At 42.8% G+C, this 16190-nt stretch overlaps 1 protein-coding gene across 2 annotated transcripts in view; it reads left to right on the top strand.

The window, feature by feature from the left end:
- Nucleotides 1-16190, top strand: part of IRAK4 (interleukin 1 receptor associated kinase 4) — a 131981-nt gene that overhangs the window by 21931 nt on the left and 93860 nt on the right. For both annotated transcript variants that reach the window (XM_078655469.1, XM_078655477.1), the window contains exons 3-4: nt 1973-2118; nt 4309-4431. In XM_078655469.1, the coding sequence (XP_078511595.1) occupies nt 1973-2118; nt 4309-4431 (269 nt within the window). The remainder of the gene's footprint in view (nt 1-1972; nt 2119-4308; nt 4432-16190) is intronic.

Below are 16190 nucleotides of genomic sequence, written 5' to 3'. Positions count from 1 at the left end.
TTGAGGAGAGTTAAAAGTGCTGTCAATTTTTAATTCATTGCAGGTGACTCAGGCAAGTTTAATTTGAATATGGTATCTCCTCCTAGTCTCTCGATAATTGGATTTACCAAGCTCGTCATAAGTTTTCCTCCACTTCCTCTCATCTGTTGCCTTTTTACTTAGCAACAAAAGGTTGGGGGTATACCATGGAGAGAATTTGTCCATGGCACATCGATTATGGGTTTTTACAGGGATAACTTGATCCCGAGAATGTTTGACCCATTGGATGACGTTGTCATTAGCTAATAAGGGGGTTGTACCCAAATCCGGTATTGAACCACTAAGGTCAGCCTTCCATTTTTCACTATTCAATTTTGCCCAACTGCGATCTCTCCAAGTAACTGACCAAGGGAACGGAATGGAGCAGGCGTCCTCATCTCCTTGGGGATCATATGATAGTCTGACGATATCACAGGGCGCAGGTCCAGGACATTCAAATGTGGGTCATTACTAAAGATGGGGTCTATCAAATTACCTTTTTCATGTGTTGGGCTGGACACCTCTTGTTTTAATTCAATTGCAGCAAGATCTTGGGATTGGGAGATTGGGAACATGTGAGGCCATGGCTGTGAATCCCCAGTCTCGAGTGGGCTAAGATGCAGTGTTTGCAGCCGGTGAGGTGATTTGTTTTAGAGTATTGACTGTGTGATATGTGAGTGTTTGTGTGTACATCCAAGTTAATCATCTGATGTATTTAGTGTATATATCTTTCTGACTTCTTGCAGGACGTCCAGCATAATCTGCTTGTGTTTCATTCCAGTATTATCCACTTGTGTTTTATTTTATTATTACTATCTGCTTGTGTTTCATTTCATATTATCCATGCATTTAACAGTTGCATTTGACAAGTGTGCTTATATATATATGTTGTTCATTTGACATCTGGGAAAGACTTTGTTAGGGAGCATTGCATAAATATAATCCCAAGCCTTATTCTGAATACAATCTTTGATGTGTCTAATTTTATAAGGTGAAATCCCTTTCCAGGTGGTGGTGTGTTTATTGCTTCGTTGTGTTTGAGACTCCGTGTGGGAGGGTGGTATTCTCTATTATCTGGGAGTGCGAAACAATACACCTAGGTGTACCAGCGGCGCGATTGCACCCTGGCCTTCATTTATAGTGTTGGGTGACAACGACTAGACAGCCGACCAAAATGGCATCTCTACTGTGGTAAGTTCCCCCTAAACACAGCCTAAACAACTAGCAGCAGTGAAAAAGCTCTAAGGTCTGAGTAAAGTGCCAAGCAAGGTAAAAAGCAATGTGCAAAATAGTTTTTTTTCTTCAAATTTTCAAGTATTTGCTGTATTTTTAAAAAGATTATTCCCCATTGAAGAGCACAGTGGTAGCGTGTTTTATTAGCCTTCATAGGAAAATGCTTTATCCTGTGGAGGAACTATTTCTTCCAACTCTCCTGTTCCCATCCTTTACCAGGAGTCTTTTTTTTTTTTTTTTTTTTTTAAACTTTTTATTTGCAGGATAGAATTGCATAAAATTATACAGTACAATCTGGTCTTATAGGTTGCGAAGCAGTCATTTCCTATGTTTCTACTATTGGAAATGAATTCAAAAGTGTTTGTGAATAGCCACAACATTTTGGGTTTGTGGGCCTTTCATGTTGTATGTCCAACCAATTTGTAGTATTGCCTTCATCAATCCTGGCTCTAAAGCAAGTACTGCAGTCAGTCCTCTGTACTAGCAGATTGTTTATAGTACTAACTTTTCCTCTAGTGTTGCCTGTCTCCATGGGTACTGAGTATCTTATGTAATGCTTCTGCACTTACAGATGACGATTGCTCATCCAGGGAATTGTCTATAATAAGAGAAGGTGGGGCAGTTAGTTTTAAATTCTGAGAAATCTGTCCAGTGGAATAAATTGTGGCCTAATGATTTTAGAGGTTGGTGCATTTTAACCTTTGTAACTTTTTCCTTTTAGGAGATTTGAGGGATGTTTTCAAATGGGAAAAAGCCCAACATGTGAATTGCTCCATGACTGGGGTACAACAAATTGTACAGTGAGTGATCTTGTGGATTTGCTGGACAAAAATCAGTTTGTGGCTGCAGCACGTCTTTTAATTCCAGGTAAGGCTCCGAGATTCCAGTTCTGTTCACCACCCATCAAAGAAAATCTTAATACCTTCCTGGCATTCATGGTCCCTTATGTATTAGATTAGATTTATTTCTTCAAATTAGATCAATACATATTTTCCATCTGTGGAACAACATGAAACTAGTGTGGTCATTTTTTCACTATCTGGAGACTGTGGCGCTGGTTAACCATTTTAGCTTCTCTAATGCCCAAATTGTTGTTTAGTTCTAATAGCTGTTACTGTTCATCTAACAATATGGTGCATGCACAAATGGTGTTTTCATGTTTTAGCATACTTATGACTGAACTACTTACTTTAGCAGTACTTGTTTAGCAAGAGTTTTTTTTTAGGCACTAGTCTAGCGTGTGATCTAAGCACCTGGCTCCTGTTGTAAGTGTATGAAGTAGGAGTTCTGCTGTGTAAGCAACATTCCAGGAACTAATTATGTAATCCTGGAGATGCAGTGATTAATAACACTTGCATTGTCAGCTATGAGTGGAGAGAACCCCATATGGCAAATTCTGTAGAGACTGGTTGGTACCAGAAAACATTACCTTAGGCCTGCACTGTGTAAAAAGATTCGCTAACTAAGAGGGCAGGTCGGGCCTGGGGAGAAAATCTGACCCTGCAAGCTACCTTATGAGTTGGGTTGTGTCATCTCTCTAAAAGGTAAGTGGGGGGATGTTGGCCAGAGGGGTCTGCTAGAAACTAGGGACAATACTGCGCTGCCACTATTTTCAAATGAAAAAAATGACAATTGGAACACGTTTGGAGACTCCGGCTGATCCTCTTGTAGCCTTTAGTGGGAAATCCTTGTGCTCTTTTGTAACATGGCATTTATGCCACTGTATTCCTTGGAAATCATGTATGAATATTGTGTACACATGTAAACTACTATTGCAGTGATTTGTTCCCGTATTTTGTTGTTTTAAGTTTATTTTTCGAAGGGAAAAGGCCGTTTGTTCCTGATAGTGCCTATGTTTTAATTGGTATTAATGTCAAAATAACTACTAGACTGGTAAAACAGTGTGAAGCACAGAAAAACTGGGACCAGCCAATAAGCGAGAAAAACGGGACAGTAGAGCCCCATTTGGGATGCACGTGGTGGAAATCACGAGGAAGTAAGATGTTGCATGGAGGAGGAGTACGCACTGAAATGAGGGGGGGTGCGAAAGGGAATGGGGGATCGAGTGGTTGCAGTGGGAGTCAGGCAGATCCATTTTGGGCTCGAGCAGAATAGGAGACCAGCAGAGGTTTAGGGAGTATGTCACTAGAGGGAGTAGAGAAATTCCTTGGAGCAGTGCTTGCCAAACTATTTAGGACCACGAATCAATTTTTAGAACGACAAACACTGATAGTACACTGTCATTTACAGACAGATCATTTTCATTGAAATGGCCACCATTGCACAGACATCCAGTTTTACTGTTAAAACTATATTGTACACCACATTTCACACTCATCCTTCAGAATTACATTAAATAAAGTCAATTTTTGCTTTCCTACATGATGAATGTGTACATTCTGTTGTGTGTTGCAAAAAATGACATCTCTTTCCTTTCACTCTCCCTTTACCACAGCAAGATTGCCACCAAATACCCTTTACTTCTCTTTCTCAGACTGCTAAGCTAGAGGAGTTGTAAACACCAAACCCCATGTTATACAAATTTTTCAAAAAAAAGCAGTAATTTGTCCGTTGGCATAGTCTTGGAAATGTGACAATATAAGTATTGAATTTTAAGACATCTTTATTTACTGCTTTGACTTTCGTGACCCATCTATAATCATCTCTGGTTGCAGCCCACAGTTTGGGAAACGCTGCCTTAGAGAGATGCTGCCCAGAGGCGGTGATAAAGGGCGGAGTGCTAGGAGTAGGGCATAGAGAATATCAAGAAGTCATGCTGGACAGCAGGGAAGGGGGCGTGCGTGGGTTATGGGATTGGGGGAGGAACAAGGCGGGAGCAGGGCTGGGAACTGGTCAAGAGCAAAAGGGGGAGCGAGAAGAGAGGTTGATGATTTCTCTGGGGGACATGTCTGCATATGTAGTTGTGTGTCTGCATATATGAGTCTCATTTGCAGAAATCAAGCATTGCTAATCTCATAGTAATCTATGAACTGTTGAACTCTAGCACCATTAAAAGTTATTTTTCTCTTTGTGTTGTCAACATGCAATTTTGCGAAGTTCAAAGTCATTCACGAAAAGATGCTGATGATAAATCACAGTGTGTATTCCAGCCCCCCACACAACCTAGCAGCATGGTACTGAAGGGGCGACAGACCGATGACAATCAAGAGAGTGAAACAGGTAATCTGAATTATTGCATTAAGCAAGTATAGATCTAAAAAAAATACATATATTTAAATCTGTCTTGTCTATATATCTATGCATATATTTCTATACATTACACATGCAGTGGTAGCACCCCTACAGTTAAGGTTAGGTCTGGCTGTCCAGTGAAAAGCTGTTGTTTTCTTTTTGATAATAACTTTGGTGATGGTCACTGGATTGGCACAAAACTTTCCCATAAAGATAATAATCTTATTTGTGTTACGTGAAGAGTCGGGGTAAAAAAAAAATTATAATAATTTTGAACTTTATGTGCCATAGCAAACCTTTAACTGCGCTACACAAGAAAACAACTGAATGAAATTACACGCAACCAATTACTCCACACTTGGCATGAAAGTAGAATTTAACTCAAAGAAGTGCCTTTGCTGGCTTTGGTGAAAATCTGTTTAGTTGTTTTTGAAAAATTAGAATAAAAAATAATTTTTTTAATCATCAAATTAAGCCTAACTGTCACTTGAGATAGAGAGCTCTGGACTGCCAGAAAGCAGACGGTTTTTGAGCCCAGGTTCGAGGAGCAATTTAAAAAAAATACTAATGCTCTGTTGAATGAGGGTTTTTCCCCATCCATTTCGTGTCTCAGGCAACAACTGCAGACCCAAATGGTCTGATTTGCTGGCCACAGCAGAAAACTATCTCTTGCAGCCACTGGGGTCCCAGTGTTCTGAAAACATGTTAAAAAAACTAGAAAAGAGGGCAGGGTGAGAACACGCTGACCCTAAGGTGCAAGTGGGGGAGGGACCCTGTAGCCCCCGCCAACCCTCCACTTCCAATAGACCAACAAATGAAAATAGCAAGTGCTCGTATCACAGGATTACAGACCCTTGACCGACACATTCTCCCTAAACTCGCAGTCCGTAGTCCACGGTCGCAGTACTAAAAATGCATTTTAGGCAATGGATCCCAAAATGGGACCTCAAGTTTCATAGTATGCGGTCCTATGGGTGTTGTTTAGGTTGGTGCTAAGTCTGCAGACTTAATGTCAAGACCACTTGACATTAAGACCATTGAGAGGGTCCCTTCTGTAGTCCATGGTCTCAATACCAAGGCTATGGACCATGAGATGCAAACTTAAGGATGGTTGTCAAGCCCATAGACTATGCGCGCCATTTTGGGTCTTTGAGTCTGCAGCAAAACAATAGTCAGGGTACTATTGACACATTTGTGTGTACATCTAATTTAAAAACCTAACTTTTTTGTCAAAAAATTACCCGCTTACACACGCCATAGCAGCGCATTCAGTTTTAAGAGGATTGTTTATTCTGAGCTGAAATTCTTTATGTGCATTCCGGAATGTCTATCAACAAGTGCGGGACTTCCTGTATTGTCTGCAGACTTCCTGTCTAATCGGTGTACTATTTTAAATTTTAAAGCGGAGTCTCAGATTCTTAGTGACTGGAAGCTCAGTGATATTTCCAACACATTAAAAGGTGTCTTTCCCTTGTGTCATGGTAGAAGAACATTCACCATTCTGTGAAGAGTAGGAGACCTGATCAGGCACTGCTGCTACTTACTGCCTCATTTGGTTTCAGAATGGTGCAGTCTGGAGAGGGATAGCTTTCTGGACCATCCTCTGCTGCTGTACAGAAGGAAGGAAGTGTGCAGTAACTCGGAGAGACTATAGATGTGGAGAGGCTGTCTGATGTGTGTGTGTTTTTCACCTGTTGTGCTGAAGGAAAGAAGCAAAATGGAGAGGTGTGGCTCACTGGTTAGAGGCGGCAGACTTGTAAGCAGAAAACGGCCCGGGACCAGGGTTCAATTCCCAACGCGGCAGGGTCTTGGACCAGGGTCTACTCTAACCAGGGAACACACTCGGTAACTCTGGGCATTAAGCTTGCCTCATCTCTACAACGGCCCCCCACAGACGCCGGGGATGCCTGGTTTCACCCTGGAGATACCCAGAAAGGGACCATCTCACAGGGAAAACCAGGACGGGTTCCCCAGCGGTCTACAGCGCCAGGACACTCGGGTAGAGTAACAGTGCGCTTTACAAGTATCCAACATTTACATTTACATAAAATGCACACCGGGTCACCTAACCTGTGAGCAGAAAACTAGCAGGGAATAACAGGCCTCTACTCCTTTTGTACCTCAGCCATAGTTTTGCATTTAAAGTACAAGCATAAAAAGGAGTAGTCAAGGTGGCAAAAATATTTTATAGTTGAAGCACGGAGAGCAATAATAACAGTGGCATAGGGAGGGATCTTTTTCTATAACTGAGCAGGAAAACACATTGCCAAGCGTTTGTGCAGGGGTGCTGGACAAGGAACCGATGGAAAACAATTTGCACCTCAAAATGTTCGTGCTCTACAGCAATGTCCACATTTGGCATGATGAACAAAACTGAAGAACTGATGACCAGAAAATGTAAGAATATTTCACAAAGGTCCATCAATAAAATACACATTTTAAAAGAGATTGTTTAAGAAAAGTAGAAGCCCCAAAAACCCCAAAATCAAAAATACACTCTTCCTTCGAAAAAAGCCAGAAAAAAGGTTTCTTTTGAGAACCACCAACAAAATTCAGTATACAAGCTTATCTCTTAACTCAAGCCTTTTGCGGCTGCCCATGACGTCTTATGCACTGGCCTTTGGTGTGCCAAACCCACTACGCACAGTCACGGCACGTGTGCAGCGGGAGTTGGGAGTTGGCCAAAGAGTCTGACCCTGTGCACAATCCACTGCACTGCAGGCATCCCCTGTTGCTCAAAGCTGTACGCAGCAAGGGTTAGATGCAGCGAACCTTTGTATCTAGTAGACAATTTGAAAAAATAATTTGAAAAAACAAAGGTTAAAATAGAGGTAACATTAGCTTTTGTTATAACCCCTTAACGCAATGCTTTCCAAACCTTTTAGAACCACGACCCACTTTTATGATCCCTCTAGCTTTAATTGACATGAGACAGGCAATGTTTCAATGTAATAAAGCATTGTTTGAGTAGTGCATTGTTATTTGGAGATGGCACATATTCCTTTGAAATGGTCAGTTAATTTGCACAGACATACATTTTTATCAATTAAAATTAGATTGCACGCAAATGATAATGTGTGGAAATCGTGTTTCAGTGAATATTTATTATTTGTGCATCATCAAGTAAAGTGTCCTGATTTGTTCTCAGCCTACTAAAATATTTGTTTCCATAACACTTAAGAATTACAAAACAATGACTATGGTTCATTTATAGGTATTGACATGTTTTTATGTGTTAAGGAAAAATGACATCTTCCAGCTTTCCTTTCACACTTCATGTACCCCAGCATGATTGTCATATTATTCACTTTATTTTTCTTTCTATGACCGAAAAGTGAGAGTAGTTTGTAAACACCAGTCTCGGTGTTAAACAAGCATTTGCAATGCAATAGGTCTCGCATTTGCCAGAGTTTAAGCTATTGGCATTGTAAATGACAATGCCTTTTATTTATCTGTTTTGATAATTAACACATAAATAAAAGGCATTGTCATATCCAATAGTTCAAACTCTTGTAAATGTAAGACCTATTTGATTCCCGGGCTGCTTGGAAAGTGAAAGTGGGTGCTGAATGTGGCTGGAAAGCATGTTGTGTCTGCAGTAGGAGAAACTCATTAAAGAAAATAGTGCTTACAGACTAAATAAGACACACCGTGTAACAACTGAAGTAAAAGGGCCAGTCCTCATGGGAGGTTACAAATGAAGACAAGGCAGTCTTAAGGAGGGACCAACAAGCCTATTAACGAACAGAAGCCAGCATTTACAAAGGACAATGACACAAGCCAATGAAAAATATGGGCGGAGCTTCAAGTCCATACTCTAATACAGCATGCCTCGCAGAGCAGCACATGCGCTGCCCAGGCTCGACCTAAAAATAAGCAGCAGAAGACATACCCAGATATTTGCCCGCTGTCTTTGAAGTGCATCAAATGTGACACAATAAAAACAGATTCTAAAGGCATCATTATTTATCGCCAGAACTTTGACGACCCACCAAAAATCGACTTGCAACCTACCAGTGGGTCTCGACCACAGTTTGGGAAACACTGCCTTATTGTATCTTTAAAACATTTCAGAAATTCATTCAAACAACACAGTTAAAGTGTAGTTCTTAACAATTTGTTTTTTAAACAGAAAAGTGCAAGTCATGGTTAGCACAGCAATTTATTACTCATCCAGCAACCATACAAACCTAAACCTCCATACCAAATGCAATGCTTAGGACCTCACAATAGATATATCAGTAAGTAACTAGAATTAAGTGCACTACGTAATAAAAAAAATACATATTCAAGCTAATCATGAATCCTACAGTCATAGTTCCCTTTTCATTGTATACTTTAGTATCTTATCCCTACTGTAAAATTATTTGTAATTGCATCTGTCATATCAAGGGTAAGGTCAAACGTATTGCATTTGATGTGCAAGTTATGGTTTCCAACCTATTGAGCGAGTTATGAATTATCTTCGCTAAGAATTAAGTCTTGAGGAAGCTCGTTGGCTTATAGGCCTTAGTGAAAGATGTGTCGGCTGGCTGAGTTTGAGTGAAGTATTTGCTACAGCATCAAACTGAGCTCGACCGAAATGAGTAATGTACAAAATTACCCATTTTAGAAAACAAAACATTACTGTTTTGGGATACTCGAGTGACCTTGCTTATCGCCAGAGGCAGTCCTTAAAAACAGTCCAGCAAGCAGCACAACCTTTTTAGTGGCTCTAGAGCAAGTGGAGATGCCAAAGAATGGGGCGAGCATCATCGATCCACCTCCTGCAACTGCCATCGAGCCTCTGTAATGCGCCCTTCATCAACCATTTGGGGCCACTACGGGGCAGGGCATAGTTCAGCACTGCCTATTCTGCTAGATCTCTTTACATTGTGTCAGTGGGCTTTTCTTATCGTTTTGTTTGGGGAGACCTGTTGACTGCTGCCTGTTGCTCACTGCTAGATCCAGCGCTAGGGGGAGTCGAGAGGACTCCATTGACCAGACTCCTCAGCGATTGTCGCTGCGCCCAGAGGCGCATAAATCACAAGCATGCTTCTGCCTCGCGGCAGACCTGTTGACTGTTGCCTGTTGCTCACCGCCCAATCCCGTGCCAGGGGGAGTGGAGAGGACTCCATTAACCAGACTCCCCAGTGATTGTCACTGTGCCCGGAGGCGCATAAATGACAAGCGCGCTTCTGCCTCACGGCAGACCTGTTGACTGATTTCTGTTGCTCACCGTCCAATCCAGTGCCAGAGGGAGTGGAGAGGACTCCATTGACCAGACTCCCCAGCTCCGCAGCAATTGCTGCTGTGTCCGGAGGCCCATAAATTACAAGCGCAGCTTGTGCCGCATGGGACGCGCCTGGGCAAAGCCCGGGCCAAGGGCGGGCCGGTCCTGCACCTGTTGGAGCCCGGAAGATGCTGGGCTGGGGCCCCCCCTCTAACGAGTCAACTCTATCAACTCTTAGAAGAATGGGGAGGAAAAAGGCAATTCAACCCGCTACTGAGGAGGTAACAATTACTACCCTAGATCGTTTTCTGCAGAGGCTACGACCTCTTAAAACAAAGAAACTGCATATGCAAAGTAGAGACTGTCCTTGGGAGTGGGGGGCCATGCAACAGACTCTATACATTCACCCAGTGGCTCTGTTATTCCTCTTTCAGCCGACCTGCTCACTGCTTGTGACTCCTCCCAGACGGCTTTGGCTATGCCTGTATGTTCTGCGAGAAATCAGCAAACACCTATCATACCTAATCATGCGACAACAAGGAAAAGGGGTCCGCCTAAACCCTCCTGCAACTATTACTGCCAAAAATGCCAGAAAGGGTAATTCTTTTTCAGGACGCACAGACTGCATCGGCCCCCCTTCAGAATAACACCACATTGACACTGAATTGGCAGGATATTGAAGCAAATTTCATAAAGGTAATCGACCCAATCGTTTCCCGCCTAGATGCGATTGAACGTACTCTTGCAGACTTTGTGGCTAATAAATCTCCTTCACAATCTGCATTACAATCAGGGGGGATAATCTGGCCATCCCAGTAAATGTAACCCTAAGCTGTGGCGCTACTATTCATAATCACCCCCAGGGGGAAGAAAATAAATGTGTCTGCAGATAGTCAAATTGTAATCCGGACTCATCCGAAGAATATAGTGAACCCACGTGACACCGCACAGTTGAGTATAGCTCCTTCCAAAAATTTGGCCCTATAGATTTTAACTCTAGCACGCACACAGCCCCAAATAGCAACATAATTATTAGGAAGCATTCCAACCTTAAAGTGAACAGTGATTCCTTGTCCCTGAATTTACCAACTGCGGCATGCCCATATGTGCTAATTCTGTTTTACGTCCTACATCTTAGAGCTTCCAAAATGGAATCCACCACTCAACTGATGGTCAAGGCTCGACACTGGTTAGCACAAGCTGCCAACGTCGGACATTAAATACAAGACCACTTGATTATGGACAGAAGAGTCCCTTGGGTAGGTCAAGATGCAAAATCAATCGAAAATGATTGTATTGTTCTAGATTTTAATAATCACTTGCTGGTGAAGGACCTGTTATGTCAATTACCAGTGGTACCCTCTATACAGTCCAAGATTTTCACTGTTCCACTATGTTTTTTCTACAAACCCCCCCTTTTTACTTAAAAACAACACATAAAGTTTAGGAACTTTTTTTTAAAAAAAATGTACGTGCCTCACAGCTAGACAATAATGGCATACCTCTATTGAATCGATACACCCCGTTAGAGAATTTGGGGCCCGATGTAGGTCGCCAATTACCGGTCGGTAATGGCCGATTTCGGCTGTTACCGACCGGTATTTGGGAATTGACATGTAGGTAGGCATAATGCACAGAATCAGTATATTTACCGATTCGGTAAATTTACCGATTCTGTAAAATACAGATTCGGTAAATTTACAGAATCGGTAAATACAGATGTAGGTGGCACTGAAAACAGTGCCACAGGCCATTACCGATTCGTTATTTACCATGTAATACTATTACAGGGTAAATAACGAATTCCAGTGTACATGCACATTTGTGCATGTACACCTGTGCCATGTGGCACACAGACATGCCCTAAGGGCATGTATATGTGTGTCACATGGCACACAAGCCAGGAACAGGGGTGCAACAGGGTGTCAAAGTGACACCCTGTCACCCTTGGTAATTCGGTATTTTTACCGATTCTGTAATTATCGAATCGGTATTTGCCATTGATTCCTATGGGCTTCAAGGCCCATAGGAATCAATTCATTCAAAAACAACTAAAGAGTATCTTGAACTACAATATACATAAAGCACAAAAGGAGAAACGGTAAGACGGCCAGTCCACCACCACCCATAAGTGCCCTACGCAAAAAATATATTAACTGTGTCAAAAAGGTAGTGAATTCCCAGTGAGGAAAAAAGGAACCCTCAGGCACCCACACATGGTAGGTAGCCGTTTGTCTTCATCGGGTTCCTGTTGTTAGTACGTGTAGGAATACAGCAAACTAAAAAGGTGCAGATTAAAATGAGTGTAGATCACTCCCTCAACCAACACTTTTAATAGAGGGGTGATTCGAACCCAATTAAAAACAATGTGAATAAACGGACAAAAAAGGGTTTAAGTAAATTTGAACCCCCTGTCCTAAAAATCGGTCGACATGTTTCAGCTTTGGAGTCCTATTCGACCCAGCATTCCTCAGGACCAGTAGTATATTCTCTCCCTAAGGGGCAGGGCACACCCTAAAGAGCCTACTCACATTGGGAGGAAAGTAATCAGCTATAGATACGCGTTTACCAACTTGTAATCGCTGCACTGGTAAAACTCAGATGCGCAACCTCTGTTCTATGAGGGATATGGAATTCAGCTTGTTTTCCAACTGCTTCCTAAACACAGGGAAAGACTAACTTTCACCTCAGGATTCAGGCAATCCTAAAAAACATCTTCATGAGTCAGTGGTGGGGGAATTCTTCACGTCAGCATTCGCTGGCTAACGGCTCCCAGCATATCCACCTAATCTGGGCTCTTCCACGGCTCGTAAAAGGAATCAATGGCAAATACCGGTTCGGTAATTACCGAATCGGTAAATACCGAATCATATCGATTCGGTATTTTTTACCGAATTTCTACCTACATTTGATTTACCGATTCATGAATACCGAATCGGTAATATTCGGTATTTATGAATCGGTAAATCACATTTACCTACATCTAGGCCATAGATAGTTGTGATTGACTCGTCCCCCCACCCCTAGAGAGGCTACACAAGTGGGAACCTAAGCAGGCCCTTAGATTCTACATTAATAGGATGAAGGAGTGCCAGGTGAACGATCAGTTCCCTGTTGGATTCACTGGCGTTGAGAGGGAATGCTGTCCAGATGCTGACCTTATCACAATGGTGCATCCTTTGCATCAAGAAAGTTGTGCCTTGGTCTAGAAAGATCATCCCTGAGGGTCTTAGGTTCACTCCACCAGGGTAAAAGTTGCAACTACAGTCCTGGCTCATGTGTTCCTGTTTTGGGTATATGTTAGACACCCACTTGGACATTTGTTCATACTTTAACCAGGCACTACTCTCTCAAATCTTTTTTTTACCCCTATCATGTAGTGGTTAATGTTAGGATACCATTGGGATCCAGTCGGATACCCTGTGGGAATAGTGCCTACAGAGGATTAGGATCAGGCAAATCTTGTTCGGGTTTGTTATAAGGTATGAGTGCATCTGGGTGAAACCAGTGATGTGCGGACTGGGCCTGCGTGACCAGATAGTATAAATAAAAGTCGGGGACTGCAAATCCACTGCGCTCGTAGGGGAGTGTAAGTGTATCCCAGGCTATCCGCAGCCGCTGACCTACCAAAACCAAGCGAAGCAGTTGACCGCTTAGCTGTGAAAAGAATGCCTTAGTTAGTGGGATGGGTATGTTTACGAATAGATATAGAAACCGGGGGAGAACATTCATTTTGATAAGGAGAATGCGGCTGGCCATGGACAGCGGCACCGGATCTAATGGTCCACCTGTGGAGCCAGCTTGTCCATTGCAGGCCTGTAGTGAAAGCAAATTATTTGTTCTTTGCTTCTATGAAGGGGAACGTTACCTCCAGCATGGACAGCCAATTCTGTAAGTGGGAAAAGCTCAGACTTGTGCCAGTTGATGTGTATAGTCTCTCTAATCTTAATTCTGCAAGTAGAGACATTTCCCCACTTTGTCCTGATAGAGTACCAGGTGTAAAGTCCACTCCTCAGATCCACCTCATTGAAGGGGAAATCGCTTTGGTATCAATTCACAAAGTAAGTAATCTGCAGTGTCTAAGGACGTGGAATATGCAATGAATAAACTAACAAAAGTTGGCTAGGGGTAGAGCTTACATGCAGCTCAGTTGTCATGTTCTGATGTGGAAAGAAGCTGTGACGTAGACCGATGGCACCACATCCTGATAAGCTGAGCTATTGCAGTAGTTTCTGGATCCAGTCTAGCTCCTGGGAAGATTCACCAGTTGAGCAATCTTCTAATTTAGTGTCCACGAGAAAGAACATTATTCAAGGTAAGTAACTTATTTGTCGATTTAACCGGAGTCAGTCACTGTTTCTTTTTTTGTCAGATCATGGTTGTGGTCAAACACCTAGTCACGCTACAAGTATTGAGAGGCACTACTCATGAATATGCTGTGCCACAAAACATAATGATCATCATGGATACTTTGATTCTGTCATGCACACATCGAAGAGGAAAGTGGACATGTGGTAGATGTGTCTCTTGTCTTTCCAAATGGACAAAACCATGTTTTTTTAGGTGAATCTGTTCATCTTCAACCTTGGGACTGTTTTCATGCATTCCACTATGCAACACATGTTTATGGACCAGTGAGCCTGGGAGACAGTGGGATGTGGGGGAAAAAGGTCATTACAGTGAAGACCGATGCCGCTTTAACTGCAGAGTCGGTCTCATTTATCCTGCTTTGACTTGCACTGCACAATAATGCTCCTTTGATCACACATAGATATCCAGATCCCACTCATTTGAACAAACTTTAAACTGTGCCATGATTGTAGTGCCCACTTCTCATATACAACAAGTGAAGCAGCCTCCAGTCCTATATCGGTCTCTAATATTTTTTCTAGTTTATTGTTGCATACATGCAACTCTTCATGCTTTACATCAAAACTCCCTGTGTAGTGCAAGCAATTGTGTGAGCACCAGACCATGAAAGGACATTGAAGACATAGGCCTTCAGTGTGGTGCATCTCTGTGTGAAGGATGGAGAAGGAAACTAGTGAAGTCAGAGCTATAGTATGCTGTTAAAAGAGCCCCTGCAACCTACTGCTGCTCTTGATGGTCTTATGTACAGCCTCCATTTTAATCTAATGCCTTAGCCAATCGATGGGGCTAGAGTTATTTCGGGCCACGGCCCAATAACCAAGAAACCCTGTCCACATGGTATAAAAAGACTCCACCACCCCTCCATGATACCGCCCACCCCTGGTATGACTAACCAATGGCAATAGAATCCTGCTCATACAATTTAATTTTCTACTCCCACACCTCACTCCTATAAAAGACCATCTGCCATCTGAAAGGTGTCACCCGTTACACCATGGCGCTTGCCATGGTCCCTCGCTCTCTTGTCATTCTCTGCCTTTCTTAATAGTGCCATCCACAGTGCCAAGAATTACCAAGCCACGGCATTTGACACATTTTCCCAGGCAGCCTTCTTCCTCTCCTCAGAACTGCTAGCTGCAGTACTGAACAACCTAATGTGGCAACTGGTCCCAATATCTAAAAGCATTCAGTGACAAACCCAGGCTCCAAAGCTGCACCATTCCATTTCTGGGCCTTCCCTACAGATCGACGTTAAACACAACCAACTAAGTCTGCAGCCAAACTCCCCATGTGTTTCAAAGCCCAGGTAGCTCTCTAATCTCCTGTCCCACCATTTCTGTGCAATACCCACTCCACCTAATACTGGTCAAATTGTAGCATAAGCTTCCGCTCCAGTATCTAATTGGTGTGAGAGATCACGCCAGCTACGGTTAGCGTATCCCTTGGAAAATAATGATCATTAAATAGGCAATCCAAAATGCAGGAGCATATATGAAGAACCCTGGGACAGAAAAGGCTCACTTCATTTAACCCTCACCTCCCATGAGACCGTGGACAGCCCTGAGTGGTATACATTCTCACACAGTGTACCTATCACAGCATGACCTACAAGAGTCACTTGGAGAGCTGGCGGACTAGGTAGCAAGAGTTGCACATTTTCCCCATCTTCTTCTAAACACCAGTTATGCAGGGAACCCTTCACTTTCCTCTGACACTGATGCTCTCTGCACAGCCACCTCCTTTCTCACCAACAACACCGGTTGGTCAATTCTCTCTAATCTTCAGGGCAAGACGGTCTACAGAGGGTTCCACTGTCCTGTCAGCACTACTGTAAATATCGCAGAGCCTTCAGACCAGCAGCCCCTGCAACCATCCCCCTTGTCCATCTTTCCTTCTGTGCCCAATGGTGCTTTCAATTAAAGTATCTTTTCCACATCGTGTTCCCCACCATTGCTTTCCTGGGTGGACATCATCTACACAGCACATCCACGGTGCCCACCCAGGCACCTTCACATTCCCAATCATTTCCCACCTGTCAATTGTAATCCTGCCCATACCCAGAGCACCAATCTTTCTATCTCCTGAATCCAGCGTTTGTTGCAAGAAATAGAATGACGTCTTGAAGCACCAGTTTTCACCGGGCCTTAATAGACTACCTTTATAT

Source organism: Lissotriton helveticus, chromosome 1_1 (assembly GCF_964261635.1).
Source record: "Lissotriton helveticus chromosome 1_1, aLisHel1.1, whole genome shotgun sequence".
NCBI classification, from domain to species: Eukaryota; Metazoa; Chordata; class Amphibia; order Caudata; family Salamandridae; genus Lissotriton; species Lissotriton helveticus.
The sequence above is the reverse complement of the archived record's forward strand: the minus strand, read 5'-3'. Positions and strand labels throughout refer to the sequence as shown.